General features: G+C 50.2%; 1 protein-coding gene across 1 annotated transcript in view; it reads left to right on the top strand.

Annotated features, from left to right (window-relative positions):
• Nucleotides 1–813: 813 nt before the first annotated feature.
• LOC132386118 (voltage-dependent calcium channel gamma-8 subunit-like) overlaps nucleotides 814–21,270 on the top strand; it is a gene marked incomplete at its 3' end in the record, with an annotated part of 53,513 nt that continues 33,056 nt past the window's right edge. Inside the window, exons 1-2 of the mRNA XM_059958413.1 lie at nucleotides 814–935; nucleotides 8,496–8,875. Of these exons, the coding sequence (XP_059814396.1) occupies nucleotides 8,656–8,875 (220 nt within the window). The remainder of the gene's footprint in view (nucleotides 936–8,495; nucleotides 8,876–21,270) is intronic.

Here is a 21,270-nt window from a genome sequence, read left to right as displayed (position 1 = left end):
GTGTCTCTCTCTCTGAGCCTGTGTGTGTGTGTCTCTCTCGCTCTCTCTGAGCCTGTGTGTGTCTCTCTCTCTCGCTCTCTCTCAGCCTGTGTGTGTGTGTCTCTCTCTCTCTGAGCCTGTGTGTGTGTCTCTCTCTCTGCCTGTGTGTGTGTGTCTTTCTCTCTCAGCCTGTGTGTGTGTCTTTCTCTCTCTCTTAGCCTGTGTGTGTGTGTCTTTCTCTCTCTCTTAGCCTGTGTGAGTGTGTCTCTCTCTCTCTCTTAGCCTGTGTGAGTGTGTCTCCCCCTCTCTCTGAACCTGTGTGTGTGTCTCTCTCGCTCTCTCTGAGCTTGTGTGTGTGTCTCTCTCTCTGAGCCTGTGTGTGTGTGTCTCTCTCTCTGAGCCTGTGTGTGTGTCTCTCTCTCTGAGCCTGTGTGTGTCTTTCTCTCTCTCTGAGCCTGTGTGTGTGTGTGTCTCTCTCTCTGAGCCTGTGTGTGTGTGTCTTTCTCTCTCTCTGAGCCTGTGTGTGTCTCTCACTCGCTCTCTCTGAGCCTGTGTGTGTGTGTCTTTCTCTCTCTCTGAGCCTGTGTGAGTGTGTCTCCCCCTCTCTCTGTACCTGTGTATGTGTCTCTTTCTGTCTCAGTCACTCCCACCCCCATCAATCCCCCTCCCGTCCCTATCTCTCTCTTTGAATGTACGTCCGTCTCTCAGCCTCTCTCTTTCTTGCCACCCCCACGCCCCCCCATCTCATTCCCTCCCTCCAACCCCGAACGCACTCGCCCCTCCTCTCGCAGCCGCATCCAGCCGCCCCGGCGCCGGCCGGCCTCTGTTCGCTGCGGGCCCGCGCTGCGCTCCGGAGGGACGCGGCACCGCACCGCACCGCCCTGCCCTCCCCTCGGATCGCGGAGCAGACGCTGCGGCGCTGGGATCTTCCCGTGCCGCGGGCCGGACCCTACCAGGTAATCCGGAGCCATCGACCGGGCCCGGTACTCGACCCCTCTCCCCCGGTTCATCCCTCTCCATCCCTCTCCACATTCATTTCTCTCTCTCTCTCTCCCTCTCAATATTCACCCCTGCCCTCTCCATCCCTTTCTCACCCTCTCTCTCCATCATCCCTCTTCTCTGCACTCCACATCCCTATCCCCAGTTCCTCTCCCTCTACCCTCCACTCTCCACAGCCCCAATCCCCCCTGGCATCTCCTCCCTCTCTCCCCATCCCTCTCAGCCTCTCACCCCCTCCATCTCACCCCTCCCTCCCATCTCTCACCCCTCTCTCTCCATCCCTCTTTCCATCCCAACCTCCTCTCCCCTTTCTTCTCCATCGGTCTCCCCATCCCTCCATCCCTCTCTCCCCCCCCCACTCTCCATCCCTCTCCATCCATGCCTCTCATCCTTTACAAACCTCTCCCCTCCCATTCCATCCCTCTTTCTATCCCTCTCAAATTCCTCCCTCTCACACCCCCGTCTCCACCCTTTTCTTCCCTCCCTTTCCATCCTCACCCACTCTCTCTGCCATGCCCCTCTCCCCTTTCTCTCCATCCCTCCCACCCTCTCTCTCACCATCCGTATCCCTTCACTCTCAATACAACAGTCCATCCCTCTTCCCCTAACCTCCACCCTCTCTCCCTCCCCTCAACATCCCTCTTCCCCTCCCTCTCCCACCCTCTCTGCTTCCCTCCTCACACTCTCCCCCTCTCTTGTCATCCCACTCTCTCCACCTTCCTCTGCATCCCTCTCTCCTTCCCTCTCTCTCTCCATCTCTCTCCCTCTCTCTATCCTTTTCCATCCCTCCCTCTTAATCTCTGAATCTCTTTCTATCCATCTTCCACCATTCCCCTCCCTCGCTCCCAATCCCTCTTTCCTCCTCTCCCCTTTCCAAGCCTATTCCAACCCTCTCCCTCCCTCTCTTACCTTCTCTCTCTATCCCTCTCTTAATCCTCCCCGACTCACACGACCTCACGGTCCTTTCGACTTTCCCCGTTTGCTTACTTCTACGCCCCTCACTCTCTGTCCATTCCCCCTCCCACCGATCCTCTCTAGCCCACATTTTCTCTCCCTCTATACATCACTGCTTCTTATCTCCCTTCCTCTCTCCACCGCTCTCCAACTCTCTCCCTCTCATCTCCCTATCCATCTCCCACTCTTCCTAATCCCATCTCCTCCACTCTCTGCCCCCTCATCCTTTTACTCCCACCCTCTCTGCCCTCCCTCTCTGTACATCACCACATCCCTCTCCCCCTCCATCCCCCTCTCACTCCTCTCTTCTTCCCTCTCTCTTCTTACCTCACTGTCTATCCCCCTCTCCATCCCTCCATCCTCACCATCACTTTCTCTGTCTTGCTGTCTCCCATTTTTCTATCCTTCCACTCTTTCCTCCAAACCCCTCCCTACCCATTCCTCTCCATCCAACTCCCCTCTCTGTCATGCTCTATCTTTCTCCCACTCCCTCTCCTTCCCTCACTCCCTCCTTCTCCACTCCACTCCCTCTGCATCCCTCACTCTTTCTCCCTCCTTGTCCGGCACTCTCCCCAGACCACTCCAGTTCTCTCTCCCCTCCCTCTCGCCCCATCCCCTAATCCACCACCTACTACAACCCTCACTCCCTCCTTCACTCCCCTTCTCTCTCCATTCCTCTGCCCATCACTACCACTCCCTCTCCTTTCCCCTAATCTCCTGCTTTCCATCCCTCTCCTTCTCACCCTCTATCTCTCTTCCCCTAGTCTCTCCGGACATCTCCATCCATCCAACTTAATCCCTCTCTCTCCCTTCCCTCACTTCCTTCCTGTCCAATCCTCTCTCCCCTATTCCCTCCAACCCTCTCTCCATTTCTCTCCCCTATTCCCTCCAACCCTCTCTCCACTCCTCATCCCTCTCTCCCCATTCCCTCCAACCCTCTCTCCATCCCACTCTCCCCTATTCCCTCCAACCCTCTCTCCATCCCACTCTCCCCTATTCCCTCCGACCCTCTCTCCATCCCACTCTCCCCTATTCCCTCCAACCCTCTCTCCATCCCACTCTCCCCTATTCCCTCCGACCCTCTCTCCATCCCACTCTCCCCTATTCCCTCCAACCCTCTCTCCATCCCACTCTCCCCTATTCCCTCCGACCCTCTCTCCCCTATTCCATCCAACCCTCTCTCCATCCCTCTCCCCTATTCCCTCCATCCCTCTTCCCTATTCCCTCCATCCCTCTTCCCTCCATCCCTCTCTCCCCTATTCCCTCCATCCCTCTCACTCCTATGTCTCCGATCCATTCCCATCCTCTCTATACATCAATCTATTCCTCTCTCCCCTCCTTCTCCAACCGTCTTACTCCTCTAGACATCCTTCTCTGCCACTCTCTCCCTGTCCATCTCTCACTCCCCTCTTCATCCCTCACTCCCCTCTTCATCCCTCTCTTCCCCTCTCTTACCAGCTCTCCCCCTCCTTCTCCACATGTTGCACTCCACACTCTCCTAACTCCACCTCTTCCTCCACGCTCTCCCCACTCTCCATCCCAACCCCCTCCTTCACTCTCTCTCTCCATCCCACTCTCCCGCTCTCCATCCCCTCTCCCCATCCCTCGATCCATCTGTCTCCTCTCTCCATCCTTCTCTCACTATCTAACTCTCCCCATTGCACTCTCCCTCCATTTCTCCATCCTTCAGCCACTCTCTCCTGCTCCAATCCTCTTTCTCCTCCGTCCATTCCTCTATCCATCCCTCTCTCCCTGTTTATCTCTCTCCAGCCCTCTTTCTGCCACCTTCCTTTGCTCTCCATCCCTCCTATCTCCATCCCTCTCCATGCTTTTTGATCCCCCTCTTAATCCCTTGAACTTTCTCCATCCCTTTGTCCATCACTCCCCTTACCTCTCCTTTCCCCTGTCCCCCCCATCCCATCCATCTCTCAACCCCCTCTCCCTTTCACTCTCCCCATCTCTCTTCCCCTGGCCTCCCCATCTCTCTTTCTCATCAACCTTCTCCATCCATCCAACTTAATTCCTCTCCCCCTACCCTCACTGCCTTCCTCTCCTCTCCCCTCTTTCCATCCTTCTATCCCCTCTCCCTCCATCCCGCTTCCCCTCTCATCCCTCTATCCCCACCCACTCCATCCCTCTTGTTCCATGTCTCCCAAACTCTCCATTCCTCTCTCCCCATTCCCTCCAACCCTCTCTCCATCCCTCTCACCTCATTCTAAACCTCTTTCTTCATCCCTGTCCCAGTCCCTCTCTATCCCTCTCTCCACCGCCATGTTCTCAGCTCCTGTTCATCCCTCTTTCATAATCTCTCAATCTCCCTCCATGCCTCCATCCATCATTCCCCTCCACATCTCCCCATCACTCTCCTTTCCTCTAACCCTCTTTGCATCCCACTCTCTCCATCGCTCTATGCCAGTCTCTATTCATTCCTCTCTCACTCTACTCTACATCCTCTTCCCCTCACTTGCTCCTTCTCTCCCCTCTCCATCCTTCTCTATCCTTCTCTACCTCTCCATCCTTCTTTCCCTCCCTCTCATACTTACCTCCCAGTCTCCCCCTTTCCATCCATTCACTTTCTCCCCTACATTTCCATCCCTCCCCCTACCTCCCCATCCTCCTCTCATTCTCTCTCCCTCCCTCTCCAATCCTCTCTCACTCTCTCTACCCTCTCATCCTCTCAACCCTCTCTCCCTCCATCTCATCCCTCTCCTCCTCCCTCTCATCCATCTCTCCCCTTCCCCTCCATCCCTTGCTACATCCCTTCCTGTCTATCTCAATCCCTCTTTCCCTCACTCAATTGACCCTTTCTCCCTCTCCTTTTCTCTCTCCACCCCTTTCTCCATCCCTTTCTCCCTGTCCCTCCCCTCCCTCTCACTGCCTCATCCTCCTTTCCTCTCTTCCCCTTTTCCATCTGTCTATCCCCCTCCCACACCACCCCTCTCTTCCACTCACCTCTCACCTCTCTCTGTCTCTCTTGCCCTTATCTTTCCATTCTTCTCTCATATCCCACCCTTTCCATCACTCTCCGTCCCTCCCTCTCCCCATCTCAACATCTCCCACTTTCTTTCCCTCCCTCTCCAATTATCTCTCTCTGCCTTCTCTCTAAAGCTCCTCCACTCTTTTTACATCCCTCACTTGACTCTCGTCTCTCTATCCCTCTCTCCACCTTCTCGACCCTCTCCCTGCTTCCCTCCATCTTCCCCACTGCCTCTTCATCCCTCTCCCTCTCTTCCTCCCCTCTTCATCCTGCTCTCTCCCTCCCTCCTTCATCACTCTCCCTCTCCCTCCCTTCTTCATCTCTCTCCCCTCCCCTCTTCATCCCTCTCCCCTCCCCTCTTCATCCCTCTCCCCTCCCCTCTTCATCCCTCTCCCCTCCCCTCTTCATCCCTCTCCCCCTCCCCTCTTCATCCCTCTCCCCCTCCCCTCTTCATCCCTCTCCCCCTCCCCTCTTCATCCCTCTCCCCCTCCCCTCTTCATCCCTCTCCCCCTCCCCTCTTCATCCCTCTCCCCCTCCCCTCTTCATCCCTCTCCCCCTCCCCTCTTCATCCCTCTCCCCTCCCCTCTTCATCCCTCTCCCCCTCCCCTCTTCATCCCTCTCCCCCTCCCCTCTTCATCCCTCTCCCCCTCCCCTCTTCATCCCTCTCCCCCTCCCCTCTTCATCCCTCTCCCTCTCCCCTTCATCCCTCTCCCTCTCCCTCTCCCCTTCATCCCTCTCCCTCTCCCTCTCCCCTTCATCCCTCTCCCTCTCCCTCTCTCCCCTTCATCCCTCTCCCTCTCTCCCCTTCATCCCTCTCCCCCTCCCCTCTTCATCCCTCTCCCCCTCCCCTCTTCATCCCTCTCCCCCTCCCCTCTTCATCCCTCTCCCCCTCCCCTCTTCATCCCTCTCCCCCTCCCCTCTTCATCCCTCTCCCCCTCCCCTCTTCATCCCTCCCTCTCCCTCTCTCCCCTTCATCCCTCTCCCTCTCTCCCCTTCATCCCTCTCCCCCTCCCCTTCATCCCTCTCTCCCTCCCCCTTCATCCCTCTCCCTTCCCCCTCCCCCTCCCCTCTTCATCCCTCTCCCTCCCCTCTTCATCCCTCTCCCTCCTCTCTTCATCCCTCTCCCTCTCTCCCCTTCATCCCTCTCCCTCTCTCCCCTTTATCCCTCTCCCTCTCTCCATCCCTCTTTCCCCTCTGTCCATCACACACTCTCCCTCACTCTCCATCCGTTGAACCCCCATTATCTACATCCCTCTCTCCCCTCCCCTTGCTTTCCTCCATCACCCCTTTCTCTCTATTCCTCTCTACCCCTCTCTCCATGCCCCTCGATCAGTCCCATCCCCTCTCCATCACACTTTCCTCCCTCCACCTCTCTTTCAACCTCTCTCTCCATCACTCTCTCCAATCACTCCATCTTTCTCTCACCATCCCACCCTCTCCATCCCTCTATCCCTCTCTCCCTTCTCCCATCGATCTTGCCCCTATCTCTCCAGCTTTCTCTCACTATCCCTATCTGCCCCTCCCTCATCCCTTTCTGCCCCTCCCTCTCCCTCATTCCCCTCCCACTCCCTCATTCCCCTCCCTCTCCATCCATCTCCCCAACCTCCTCTCTTTCCACCCTCTCCAACACTCTCTCCCACCTACTCCTTTCCTCTCCCTCTCCCCTCCCTCTCTCCTCTCATCCCTCTCAACCCCTCCATCCCTCTCTACCCCTCCATCCCTCTCTACCCCTCCATCCCTCTTCATCCTTTTCTCCCACTCCCTCTCCATCTATGCCCTCTCCCAACCCACACCCCATCTCTCCCCCTCCTCAATATACATCTCCATCCCGCACCTTCACCATCCCTCTCTCACTCCTCTCTCTATCCCTCTCTGCCATACTCTCTACATCCCTCTCACTCCCCTCCATCCCTCTCCCCCTCCATCCCTCTTCTTCTATCTCCTCCATCCCTCTCTCCTCCCCTCCATTCATTTTTCCCCATCACACTCTCCCTCCCTTGCTCTCCCTTCCTCTCTATCTATTGTACCTCCAGTCTCATCCCTCTGTCCCTCTCTCCCCATCTCCATCACTTCATCCCACTCTCCACTATCATCTCTCATCACACTCCAATCTTGCTCCCCTCTCTCCACCTTTCTCTCACTCCCCACTCTCTACCACTCTCTCTATCCCTATCACTCCCCTCCATCTCTTCCACTCTCCACCCTCTCATTGTCCTCTCCATCCTTCTCCACCCTCTCTCACTTCCCTCTCCATCACACTTTCCTTCTCTTCCTTTCTCTTCCCCTCTCTTTCCCATCGTTCTTTCTCACCCTCACTGCATCATCTCTTTCACCTCTTCTTTCCTCTCTCACCCTATCTCTCTGTCATCTGTCTCCCAACTCTCAATCACTCTGCCACTCTCCCTCCATCCCCCTCCCACCCTCTCCCCTCTACCCATCCCTCTCTCACCCTCCCTCTCTTCCTCTCTCCATCTCCCTCTGCATCGTTAACCCTCAGCCTCATCCATCTCTTTCTCCCCCTCAGTCTCTCTCTCTCTCTCTCCATCACTCCTTCACTGTCTGTCCCTCTCTCTGCCTTCCTCCCCATCCTTCTCTCTCCCCATCCTCTGCCTACTGCGCTCCCCCTCCATTCTTCTCCCCTCCCCTCTCATTCCTCTCTCCATCCCTAGTTCCGCTCTCCCTCCTACCTTCTCCTGCACTCCCTCCGTATCTCTTTGTCTTTCCTTCCACTGTCCATCCCTCTCTCCAGCTCATCCCTCACTCCATTGATCCTTTCTCTATCTCTCTCCCTCCCACCCTTTCTCCATCCCTCCTCATTACTCTTTCTCCATCCTTCTCTCCTCCCTCTCCATCTATATCTCCCTCCCCTATACATCCCTCTCCATCACTTACTTCCCTCTCTCCATCCCTCTCTCTTTCCTCATCCACCCTGCACCCCTCTCTCTCCCCACCCTCTCTCCTTCCTCCTCAGCTCTTTGGCCCGTCTGGTCATTTAAAGTGCCTCCCCCAGTCATGGAGTCCCCAGCCTCCTGCGTCGCTACTGGGCATGGATGTGCCTGTGCAGATGTCTCTTGAGCACTGAGACTGAGATCAGTGCACCCTTAACCCACTGCCTCTGCCACCCAGCCTCAGTGCAGAAAGTTACTCTATCTATACCTCAGTCTTTTGTTCCAAGGAATAAACTGTTAATTTACTTCTGTTCACCCCTTCTTCTCCCTGCTCTCTCTCCCCCTCCCCCTCTCTCCCCCTCCCCCTCTCTCCCCCTCCCCCTCTCTCCCCCTCCCCCTCTCTCCCCCTCCCCCTCTCTCCCCCTCCCCTCTCTCTCCCCCTCCCCTCTCTCTCCCCCCTCTCCCCCTCCCCTCTCTCTCCCCCTCTCCCCCTCCCCCTCTCTCCCCATCTCCCCCTCCCCCTCTCTCCCCCTCCCCCTCTCTCCCCCTCCCCCTCTCTCCCCCCTCTCTCCCTCCTCCTCTCTCCCCTCTCACTTCCCGCTCAACCCCTCTCTCCCCCTCTCTCCTCCCTATCTCTCTCCCACTCCCTCTCCGCTTCCCCTTCTGTCCCTCTCCCCATTCTCTCTCCCTCCCACCAGCCCTAGTGGGATAAATGGACCCACACCCCCCATCCCGGTGGGATTTGCCCATGCGCTGAGAAGGACACTGCGTCCACGGAAGGAGGTTGCAGTGTCACCCCTGGGTGCAGACGGAGGGAGTTTGACCCCACTGCCCCCCCTCGGCCAAGGGACATGAGTCATGGGGTGGTGTGAGCGTGGTGTGCAGATGCTGCTGGCGACCATAGGGGCCTTCGGAGCCTTTGGTTTGATGACCATCGCCATCGGCACAGACTATTGGCTCTATTCCAAGGCGCGAATTTGCAACACCACAAACGGCAGCCAGGAGGAGGCGCCCCAGGACCGCAAGGAGCTCGGCTCCCTTACTCACTCCGGCCTCTGGAGGGTGTGCTGTCTGGAAGGTGAGGCCGGGGAGTAGGGTTGTGTGTATTGACACCAGTACCTATGAGTGGAGAGAGTTCGGGCGTGTATTATGGTGCAAGTGCATTCACCAGCCTGCCAGTGTGTCAGAGTGTTAAACCTCTCTGACAGGGAACGGACTGTGTGTGTGTGTGTTAATGCAGAACAGTGTGTCTGTCTGTGTCTCTGTGTGTGTTCTGGGGAACGGTGTGTAAGAGAGTTAAACTTCTCCAAACAACAAACAGACTGTCCGCTTTATGTGTGTGTGTGTGTGAGAGAGAGTGTTTTGGTGTGTGCACGTATTAATGGTGAACAGTGTGAGGGGGTTAAATCTCTGACTGTCTGTGTATGAGTGTATGAAAGGGTTAAACCTCTCCAACAGTGAACAGACTCCACTCTGTGTGTGTGTGTGTGTGTGTGTGTATGTAGATATAGATATGGGGAACAGTGTGTAAAACGATTAAATCTCTTCATCAGGGAACGGACTGTCCAGTGTGTCTGTCTGTGTCTCTCTGTGTTCTGGGGAACTGTGTGTAAGAGGCTTAAACTTCTCCAACAACAAAACACTGTCATGTGTGTTTGTGTATGTCAATTGGGAACAGTGCGTGAAAGGGTTAAACAGGTCTGTTTATTTTGGTCTGTTTGTATGTGTGTGTGTGAATGGGGAACGGTGGGTGAAAGGGTTAAACATCCCTGGCAAGTAACAGATTCCCAGTGAGAGAGAGAGAGAGTGTGTGTGTGTGTTAATGGTGAACAGTGTGTGAGAGGATTAAACCTCGCTAACAAGAAACAGATTTGCAGTCAGAGAGTGTGTGTGTATTACTGAGTATGAAAAATATCTCTGACAAAGAACAGACTCCGCTCTGTGCGTGTGTGTGTGTGTGTGTGTTTATTTATAGGGAAACGGTGTGTAAGAGGGTTAAGTTCCTCTGACAACATACAGACTGAACGTGAGTGTGTGTGTGTGTGTGTGTGTGTGTTAATGGGAAACAGTGGGTGAAGGGTTAAACCTGCCTGGCAAGTAACAGATTTCCAGTGAGTGTGTGAGAAATGTGATGTATTTTGGTGTGTGCATGTGTTAATGGTGAACAGTGTGTGAGAGGGTTAAATCTCTCTGACAAGTGTCTGAAAGGGTTAAGACTTTCCAACAGGGAACAGAGTGTCGTGTGTGTGTCTGTGTGTCTGTCTGTATTAATGGCTACCAGTGTGTGAAACGGTTACAACTGTTCAAAAACAGACAGTCCAGTGTGTATGTGAAAGGGTTACAACTGTTCAACAAGGAACAGACTGTCCTTGTGTCTGAGTGTATGAAAGGGTTAAACCTCTTCGCCAATGAATAGACTCCACTGTGTGTGTTAATGGGGAACGGTGGGTGAAAGGGTTAAACTCCCCGACAAGTAACAGATTCCCAGTGAGAGAGAGTGTGTGTGTGGGGGGGGGGGGGGGGGGGGAGGGGGAGGAGCAGTGACTGAGATGGTTAAATCTCTTCGTCAGGGAACGGACTGTCCAGTGTGTCTGTCTGTGTCTCTGTGTGCGTTCTGGGTAACTGTGTGTAAGAGGCTTAAACTTCTCCAACAACAAAACACTGTTGTGTGTGTGTGTGTGTGTGTGGGTGTTAGTGGTGAACAGTGTGTGTGTGTGTATGGGAATCAGTGGGTGAAAGGGTTAAAGCTGCCTGGCAAGTAATATATTTCCAGTGAGAGAGTGTGTGTGTGTGTGTGTGTGTGAGAGAGATTTGGTGTATTTTTGTGTGTGCATGTGTTAATAGTGAAGTGTGTGAGAGGGTTAAATCTCTTTGACAAGTATCTGAAACGGTTAAGACTTTGCAACCAGGAACAGAGTTGTGTGTGTGTGTATTAATGGCCACCAGTGTGTGAAACGGTTAAAACTGTTCAACAACATACAGTCCAGTGTGTGTGTGAGTGTATTACTGAGTGTGTGGAAGGGTTAAACCACTCTGACAACAGACTCTGCACTGTGTGTGTGTATTACTGAGTGTGTAAAAGTGAAAAACCTCTTCAACAATGTACAGACTCCACTGTGTGTATGTGTTCATGGGAAACGGTGGGTGAAAGGGTTAAACATCCCTGGCAAGTAACAGATTCCCAGTGAGAGACGGAGAGAGAGAGTGTATGTGTGTGTGTGTTAATGGTGAGCAGTGTGTGAGAGGATTAAATCTCTCTGCTAAGAAACAGACGCTGTGTGTGTGTGTGTGTGTGTGTTCTGGTGTGTGCATGTTAGTGTGGAACGGTGTGAGAGCATTAGATCTCTATGGCAAGAAATAGACTGTGCATGTTAATAGGGAACAGTGTGTGAAAGGGTTACAACTGTTCAACAAGGAACAGACTGTCCTTGTGTGTATGAGTGTATGAAAGGGTTAAACCTCTTCAACAATGAACAGACTCCACTGTGTGTGTTTCTGTGTGTGTATGTTAATGGAGAATAGTGTGTTAGATGGTTAAATCTCTTTATCAGGCAACAGACTGTTCAGTGTGTGTGTGGGACGGGGGTTATATATTACTGAGTGTGTCAAAGGGTTAAACCACTCCACCAATGAACACACTCCACTGTGTGTGTTAATGGGAAACGGTGGGTGAAAAGTTTAAACTCCCCGACAAGTAACAGTTTCCCAGGGAGAGAGAGAGAGAGAGAAAGAGTGTGTGTGTGTGTGTGGAGAGCAGTGAGTGAGACGGTTAAATCTCTTTGTCAGGGAACGGACTGTCCAGTGTGTCTGTCTGTGTCTCTGTGTGTTCTGGGGAACTGTGTGTAAGAGGCTTAAACTTCTCCAACAAAATAGAGTCGTGTGTGTGTGTGTGAGTTAATAGTGAACAGTGTGTGAGAGGGTTAAATATGTCTGACAAGTGTCTGAAAGGATTAAGACTTTCCAACAGGGAAGAGAGAGGTGTGTGTATTAATGGCCACCAGTGTGTGAAACGCTTAAAACTGTTCAACAACAGACAGTCCAGTGTGTGTGTGAGTGTATTACTGAGTGTGTGGAAGGGTTAAACCTCTTTGACAATGAACAGACTCCAGGCTCCACAGTGTGTGTGTGTGTGTGTGTGTGTGTGTGTTAATGGGGAACAGTGAGTGAGACAGTTAAATCTCTTCGTCAGGGAACGGACAGTCCAGTGTGTCAGTCTGTGTCTCTGTGTGTTCTGGGGAACAGTGTGTAAGAGGCTTAAACTTCTCCGACAACAAAATAGACTGTGCGTGTGTGTGTGTGTGTGTGTGTGTGTGTATTAATGGCCACCAGTGTGTGAAACGGTTAAAACTGTTCAACAACACAGTCCAGTGTGTGTGTGTGTGTGTTACTGAGTGTGTCAAAGTGTAAAACCTCGTCAACAATGAACGGACTCCACTGTGTGTATCTGTTCATGGGAAACGGTGGGTGAAAGAGTTAAACATCTCTGGCAAGTAACAGATTCCCAGTGTGTGTGTGTGTGAGAGAGAGAGAGAGAGAGAGAGATTGTGTGTGTGTTAATGGTGAACAGTGTGTGAGAGGATTAAATCTCGCTGACAAGAAGCAGATTTGCAGTCAGAGTGTGTGTGTGTATTACTGTGTAAAATATCTCCGACAAAGAACAGACTCCGCTCTGTGTGTGTGTGTGTTTATTTATAGGGAAACGGTGTGTAAGAGGGTTAAACTCCTCTGACAACATAAAGACTGGACGCGTGTGTGTGTGTGTGTTAATGGGAAACAGTGGGTGAAGGGTTAAACCTGCCTGGCAAGTAACAGATTTCCAGTGAGTTTGAGTGTGAGTGTGTATATGTGTATGTGTGAGTGAGAGAGAGAGAGAGAGAGAGAGAGATGTATTTTGGTATTTGCATGTGCTAATGGTGGGTTAAATCTCTCTGTCAAGTGTCTGAAAGGGTTAAGACTTTCCAACCGGGAACAGAGAGTTGTGTGTGTGTGTGTCTGTGTGTGAGTGTGAGTGTGTGTTTCTGTGTGTGTATGTTAATGGGGAATACTGTGTTAGTGGGTTAAATCTCTATCAGGGAACAGACTGTCCAGTGTGTGTGGGATGGTGGGGGGGGGGGGTATATTACTGAGAGTGTCAAAGGGTTAAACCACTCCGACAAGTAACAGTTTCCCAGTGAGAGAGAGAGTGTGTGTTAATGGGGAACAGTGAGTGAGACGGTTAAATTTCTTCGTCAGGGAATGGACTGTCCAGTGTGTATGTGTGTTCTGGGGAACTGTGTGTAAGAGGCTTAAACTTCTCCAACAACAAACCACTGTCTGGTGTGTGTGTGTGAGTGTGTGTGTGTTCGTGTGTTAGTGGTGAACAGTGGAGGGCGGAAGAAGCTGTATGAGGATCAGATGAAGAATGCTTTAAGGAAGTGCAAGATCAGACCCGAGGACCAGGAGAATGTCGCTGCTGACCGTATGACTTGGCGACGGGGTTCGTATTCTGGAAATAGAAAGAACAACCAGAAGACAGCAGAAGAGAGCCAGGAGAAATGCAGCCTTGGTTGCCACCACTACCACATATACATGTCCCACCTGCAAAAGAACTTGTGGGTCCAGGATATGACTGTATAGCCATCAAAGATCTCACCGTTAAAGGAGTGGATGTTGTCATCAGATTTAAATGGATAACCGAAAGGGAAGGTAGGTGTGTGTGTGTGTGTAAGGAACAGTGAGTGAGACGGTTAAATCTCTTCATCAGGGAACGGACTGTCCAGTGTGTCTGTCTGTGTCTCTGTGTGTTCTGGGGAACTGTGTGTAAAAGGCTTAAACTTCTCCAACAACAAAATAGACTGTGGTGTGTGTGTTAATGGTGAACAGTGTGTGAGAGGATTAAATCTTTATGACAAGAAATAGACTGTGTATGTTAATGGGGAACAGTGTGTGAAAGGGTTAAAACCCTACAGGGAACAGACAGTCCTCTGTGTGTATGTTTGTGTGTGTGTGTGTGTGTGTGTCTGTCTGTCTGTCTATCTGTGTTTCTGTGTCTGTATGAATTAATGGCCACCAGTGTGTGAAAGGGTTAAAACTGATCAATAACAAACAGACATTCAGTCCAGTGTGTGTCTGAGTATATTACTGAGTGTGTGAAAGGGTTAAACCTCTTTGACAATGAACAGACTCCAGGCTCCACAGTGTGTGTGTGTGTGCGTTAATGGGGAACAGTGAGTGAGACGGTTAAATCTCTTTGTCAGGGAACAGACAGTCCAGTGTGTCTGTCTGTGTCTCTGTGTGTTCTGGGGAACAAGTGTGTGTGTTTGTGTGTTAGTGGTTAACGGTGCGTGAGAGGATTAAATCTCTCTGCTAAGAAACAGATGCTGTCTGTGTCTGTCTGTCTGTATTAATGGCCACCAGTGTGTGAAATGGTTAAAACTGTTCAACAACAGAGTCCAGTGTGTGTGTGAGTGTATTACTGAGTGTGTGAAAGGGTTAAACCTCTCCGACAACAGACTCTGCACTGTGTGTGTGTGTGTATTACTGAGTGTGTAAAAGTGTAAAACCTCTTCAACAATGAACAGACTCCACTGTGTGTATGTGTTCATGGGAAACAGTGGGTGAAAGAGTTAAACATAGAGAGAGAGAGAGAGAGAGAGAGAGAGAGAGAGAGAGAGAGAGAGAGAGAATGGTGAACAGTGTGTGAGAGGATTAAACCTCGCTGACAACAGATTTGCAGTCAGAGAGTGTGTGTGTATTACTGAGTGTGTAAAATATCTCCGACAAAGAACAGACTCCACTGTGTGTGTGTGTGTTTATTTATAGGGAAACGGTGTGTAAGAGGATTAAACTCCTCTGACAACAAACAAACTGGGCGTGTGTGTGTGTTAATGGGAAACAGTGGGTGAAGGGTTAAACCTGCCTGGCAAGTAACAGATTTCCAGTGAGTGAGTGTGTGTGTGTGTGTGTGTGTGTGAAATGTGATGTATTTTGGTGTGTGCATGTGTTAATGGTGAACAGTGTGTGAGTGGGTTAAATCTCTCTGACAAGTGTCTGAAAGGGTTAAGACTTTCCAACAGGGAACAGAGAATTGTGTATGTGTGTGTCTGTCTGTATTAATGGCCACCAGTGTGTGAAACGGTTAAAACTATTCAAAATCAGACAGTCCAGTGTGTGTGTGAGTGTATGAAAGGGTTAAACCTCTTCGACAATGAACAGACTCCACTGTGTGTGTGTGTGTGTGTGTGTGTGTGTGTGTGTGTGTGTTTCTGTGTGTGTATGTTAATGGGGAGTAGTGTGTTAGACGGTTAAATCTCTTTATCAGGGAACAGACTGTCCAGTGTGTGTGTGGGACGGGATGGGGGGGGGGGGGTGTATATTACTGAGTGTGTCAAAGGGTTAAACCACTCCCGACAATGAATACACACCACTGTGTGTGTTAATGGGGAACGGTGGGTGAAAGGGTTAAACTCCCCGACACGTTAACAGTTTCCCAGTGAGAGAGAGAGAGTGTGTGTTTTTGTGTGTGTGTGTGTTAATGGGGAACAGTGACTGAGACGGTTAAATCTCTTCATCAGGGAACGGACTGTCCAGTGTGTCTGTCTGTGTCACTGTGTGTGTTCTGGGGAACTGTGTGTAAGAGCCTTAAACTTCTCCAACAACAAAACACTGTTGTGTGTGCGTGTCTGTGTGTGTGTGTGTGTGTATGTAGATATAGATATGGGGAACAGTGTGTAAAGCGATTAAATCTCTTCGTCAGGGACGGACTGTCCAGTGTGTCTATCTGTGTCTCTGTGTGTGTTCTGGGGAACGGTGTGTAAGAGGCTTAAACTTTTCCAACAACAAAACACTGTCATGTGTGTTTGTGTATGTCAATTGGGAACAGTGCGCGAAAGGGTTAAACAGGGAACAGACAATCCTGTGTCTGTTTGTATGTGTGTGTGTGTGAATGGGGAATGGTGGGTGAAAGGGTTAAACCTCACTGACAAGAAACAGATTTGCAGTAAGAGAGTGTGTGTGTGAGTGAGTGTGTGTATCACTGAGTGTGTAAAACCTCTCCAACAATGAACAGACTCCACTGTGTGTATCTGTTCATGGGAAATGGTGGGTGAAAGGGTTAAACATCCCTGGCAAGTAACAGATTCCCAGTGTGTGAGAGAGAGAGAGTGTGTGTGTGTGTTAATGGTGAACAGTGTGTGAGAGGATTAAACCTCGCTAACAAGAAACAGATTTGCAGTCAGAGAGTGTGTGTGTATTACTGAGTATGAAAAATATCTCTGACAAAGAACAGACTCCGCTCTGTGCGTGTGTGTGTGTGTTTTTATTTATAAGGAAACAGTGTGTAAGAGGGTTAAACTCCTCTGACAACATACAGACTGAACGTGAGTGTGTGTGTGTGTGTTAATGGGAAACAGTGGGTGAAGGGTTAAACCTGCCTGGCAAGTAACAGATTTCCAGTGAGTGTGTGTGTGTGAGAAATGTGATGTATTTTGGTGTGTGCATGTGTTAATGGTGAACAGTGTGTGAGAGGATTAAATCTCTCTGATAAGAAACAGACGCTGTGTGTGTGTGTTATGGTGTGTGCGTGTTAGTCTGGAACGGTGTGAGAGAGTTAAACCTTTATGTCAAGAAACAGACTGTGTGTGTTAATGTGGAACAGTGAGTGAAAGGGTTAAATCTTTCCAACAAGGAACAGACAGTCCTCTGTGTGTGTGTGTGTGTGTCTGTATGAATTAATGGCCACCAGTGTATGAAAGGGTTAAAGCTGTTCAATAACGAACAGACAGTCCAGTTTGTGTCTGAGTGTGTGAAAGGGTTAAACCTCTCCGACAATGAACAGACTTCACTCTGTGTGTGTGTGTGTTTGCTTATTGGGAAACGGCATATAAGAGGGTTAAACTTCTCCGACCATGAACAAACTGTCCGGGGTGTATGTGTGGTGAATGGTGTGCAAGAGTGTTTAACCTCTCTGTCAAGGAACAGACTCGTGTGTGTGTGTGTGTATTTATGTGTCTGTCTGTCTGTATTAATGGCAGACTGGTCTGGTGTGTGAAAGTCAAGTCAAGTCACTTTTATTGTCATCTCGACCATAACTGCTGGTACAGTACCCAGTAAAAACGAGACAACGTTTTTCAGGACCATGGTGCTACATGAAACAGTACAAAAACTACACTAAACTACATAAAAACAACACAGAAAAAAACTACACTAGAGTACAGACCTACCCAGGACTGCATAAAGTGCATAAAACAGTGCAGGCATTACAATAAATAATAAACAAGACAATAGGGCAGTAAGTTGGTGTCGGTCCAGGCTCTGGGTATTGAGGAGTCTGATAGCTTGGGGGAAGAAACTGTTACATAGTCTGGTCGTGAGAGCCCGAATGCTTCGGTGCCTTTTCCCAGATGGCAGGAGGGAGAGAGATTGTATGAAGGGTGCGTGGGGTCCTTCATAATGCTGTTTCCTTTGTGGATGCAGCGTGTAGTGTAATTGTCCGTGATGGCGGGAAGAGAGACCCCGATGATCTTCTCAGCTGACCTCACTATCCGCTGCAGGGTCTTGCGATCCGAGATGGTGCAATTTCCGAACCAGGCAGTGATGCAGCTGCTCAGGATGCTCCCAATACAATCCCTGTAGAATGTGATGAGGATAGGGGGGTGGGAGATGGACTTTCCTCAGCCTTCGCAGAAAGTAGAGACACTGCTGGGCTTTCTTGGCTAAGGAGCTGGTTTTGAGGGACCAGGTGAGATTCTCCGCCAGGTGAACACCAAGAAATTTGGTGCTCTTAATGATCTCTACTGAGGAGCCGTCGATGTTCAGCGGGGAGTGGTCGCTCCGTGCCCTCCTGAAGTCAACAACCATCTCTTTTGTTTTGTTCACATTCAGAGACAGGTTGTTGGTTCTGCACCAGTCCATTAGCCACTGCAGCACCTCTCTGTAAGCTGACTCATCGTTCTTGCTGATGAGACCCACCACGGTCGTGTCATCGGTGAACTTGATGATGTGGTTCGAGCTGTGTGTGCTGCACAGTCGTGGGTCAGCAGGGTGAACAGCAGTGGACTGAGCACGCAGCCCTGGGGAGCCCCCGTGCTCAGTGTGATGGTGTTGGAGATGCTGCTCCCGATCCGGACTGACTGAGGTCTCCCAGTCAGGAAGTCTAGGATCCAGTTGCAGAGGGAGGTGTTCAGGCCCAGTAGGCTCAGCTTTCCAATCAGTTTCTGAGGAATGATTGTGTTGAGTGCTGAACTGAAGTCTATGAACAGCATCCGAATGTATGTGTCTTTTTTGTCCAGGTGGGTGAGGGCCAGGTGGATGGTGGTGGCAATGGCGTCATCTGTTGAGCGGTTGGGACGGTACGCAAACTGCAGGGGGTCCAGTGAGGGGGGCAACAGGATCTTGATATGCCCCATGACGAGCCTCTCGAAGCACTTCATGATGATGGATGTGGGTGTAACAGGACGGTAGTCATTTAGGCAGGACACTGAAGACTTCTTCGGCACAGGGACGATGGTGGCTGCCTTGAAGCACGTTGGAATGGTGGCGCTGCTCAGGGAGATGTTGAAGATGTCAGTGAGAACATCTGCTAGCTGGTCTGCACATCCTCTGAGCACTCTACCAGGGATGTTGTCTGCTCCAGCAGCCTTCCGTGGGTTGACCCTGCACAGGGTTCTTCTCACATCGGCCACGGTGAGACACAGCACCTGGTCATTCGCAGGAGGGGTGGACTTCCTCACCACCACGTCATTTTCCACATCAAAATGAGCATAGAAGTTGTTCAACACATCTGGGAGTCTGGTGATGTTGTCCTGTAATTGGTGATGTCCTGGATGCCCTTCCACATGCGTGTCACCGCTGTCCTGGAAGTGGCTGTGGATTAGCTGGGCATGTGCACACTTTGCCCCTCTGATGGCTCGGGACAGTTTGGCCCTCGCAGTTGTTAGGGCTGCCTTGTCACCTGCTCTGAAGGCGGAGTCGCAGGACCTCAGCAGCGCACGCACCTCTGCGGTCATCCATGGCTTCTGGTTGGCGTGTATAGTGATGGTCTTGGACAGAGTAACATTATCAATGCACTTGCTGATATAGCTGGTCACTGATGCTGTGTACTCCTCTAAGCTGGTAGAGTCGCCATCGGTTGCAGCCTCCCTGAACATGTGCCAGTCAGTGTGCTCAAAGCAGTCTTGAAGAGCAGAGATGGTTCCTCAAAGGTTAAACCTCTCTGACAATGAACAGACTCCTCTGTGTGTGTGTTTACTTGTGTGTTTCTGTGTTAATGGAGAACAGTGTGTGAGGGAGTTGAATCTCTCTGACAAAAAACAGAATCTGTGTATGTGAAAGGGTTAAACGTCTTTGACAATGGACAGACTGTCTGGTGTGTGTGTTAATGGAGAACAGTTTCCGTGTCTGTTCTGGGGAATGGTGTGTAAGAGGGTTTAACTTCTCCGACAACAAATGGACTGCCCTGTGTGTGTCTGTGTGTTTGTATGTGTGTGCGTTAATGGGGAACAGTGTGTGAGACAGTTAAATTTCTACGTCATGGAACGGACAATCCAGTGTGTCTGTGTGTTCTGTAGAATTGTGTGTAAGAGGGTTAAGGTTCTCCAACAACAAACAGTCTGTTCTGTGTGTGTGTGTCTATTACTGAGTGTGTAAAAGCGTTAAACCTCTCTGGCAAGGAACAGACTCCACAATGTGTGTGTGATCTAGTAGTTCATTCTACACTCACACCACTCTCTGTGTGAAGAAACCCCCCACCCCGATGTTCCCTTTAAACTTTTCCCCTTTCACCCTTAACCCATGTCCTCTGGGTTTTTTTCTCTGCCAGTCTCAGTGGAAAAAGCCTGCTTGCATTCACTCTATCTATACCCATCATAATTTTATATACCTCTATCAAATCTCACTTTATTCTTCTGCGCTCCAGGGAATAAAGTCCTAACCTATTCAACCTTTCTCTGTAACTCAGTTTCTTAAGTCCCAGCAACATCCTTGTAAACCTTCTCTGTACTCTTTCAACCGTATTAATATCCTTCCTGTAATTAGGTGACCAAAACTGCACACAATACTCCAAATTCGGTCTCACCAATGTCTTATACAACCTCACCATTACATTCCAACTCTTATACTCAATATTTTGATTTACAAAGGCCAATGCACCCTCGGGACTCAATTTCCCTTGGGATCAATAAAGTATGTCTGTCTGTATGTACCAAAAGCTCTCTTTACAACCCTATCTACCTGTGACACTACTTTTAGGGAGCTATGTATCTGTATTCCCAGATCCCTCTGTTCTACTGCACTCCTCAGTGTTCTACCATTTATGTTCTACCTTGGTTTGTCCTTCCAAAGTGCAATACCTCACACTTGTCTGTATTAAACTCCATCTGCCATTTTTCAGCCCATTTTTTCAGCTGGTCCAGATCCCTCTGCAAGCTTTGAAAATCTTCCTCACTGTCCACTACACCTCCTATCTTTGTATCATCAGCAAATTTGCTGATTCAGTTTGCCACATTATCAGCCAGATCATTGATATAGATGACAAATAACAACGGACCCAGCACTGATCCCTGTGGCACATCACTAGTCACAGGCCTCCACTCAGAGTAGCAATCCTCCACTACCACTCTCTGACTTCTCCCATTGAGCCAATGTCTAATCCAATTTACTACCTCACCCTGTATACCTGGTGACTGAATCTTCCTAACTAACCTCCCATTACTGAAGTCCATGTAGACAACATCCACTTTCCTGGTAACCTCCTCGATTGGTTAAACATGACCTACCACGCACAAAGCCATGTTGACTCTCCCTAATAAGTCCCTGTCTATCCAAATACTTGGAGATCCTATCTCTTAGTACTCCTTCCAATAATTTACCTACTACTGACATCAAATTTACTGGCCTATAATTTCCTGGATTACTTTCAGAACAACATGAGCTATCCTCCAATCCTCTGGCACCTCACCCGTAGATATCGACATTTTAAATATATCGGCCAGGGCCCCTGCAATTTCAACACTAGCCTCCTTCAAGGTCCGAGGGAATACCCTGTCAGGTCCTGGGGATTTATCTACTCTGATTTGCCTCAAGATAGCAAGCACCTCCTCCTCTTCAATCTGTATAGGTTCCATGACCTCACTACTTGTTTGCCTTATTTCCATAGACTCCATGCCAGTTTCCTTAGTAAATACAGATGCAAAAAACCCATTTAAGATCTCCCCCATTTCTTTTGGTTCCATACATAGCCGACCGCTCTGATCTTCAAGAGGACCAATTTTATCCCTTACTATCCTTTTGCTCTTAACATACCTGTAGAAGCTCTTTGGATTATCCTTCACCTTGACTGCCAAAGCAACCTCATGTCTTCTTTTATTCTTCCTGATTTATTTCTTAAGTATTTTTTTGTACTTTTTATACTCCTCAAGCACCTTATTTGCTCCCTGTTGCCTATACCTGTTATACATCTCTGTCTTCTTCTTTATCCCTCGAGATCCTTATTCTTAT

Source organism: Hypanus sabinus, unplaced genomic scaffold (assembly GCF_030144855.1).
Source record: "Hypanus sabinus isolate sHypSab1 unplaced genomic scaffold, sHypSab1.hap1 scaffold_1002, whole genome shotgun sequence".
Taxonomy (NCBI): Eukaryota; Metazoa; Chordata; class Chondrichthyes; order Myliobatiformes; family Dasyatidae; genus Hypanus; species Hypanus sabinus.
Note: the sequence above shows the minus strand (reverse complement) of the source record. Positions and strands in the feature narration are given on the sequence as shown.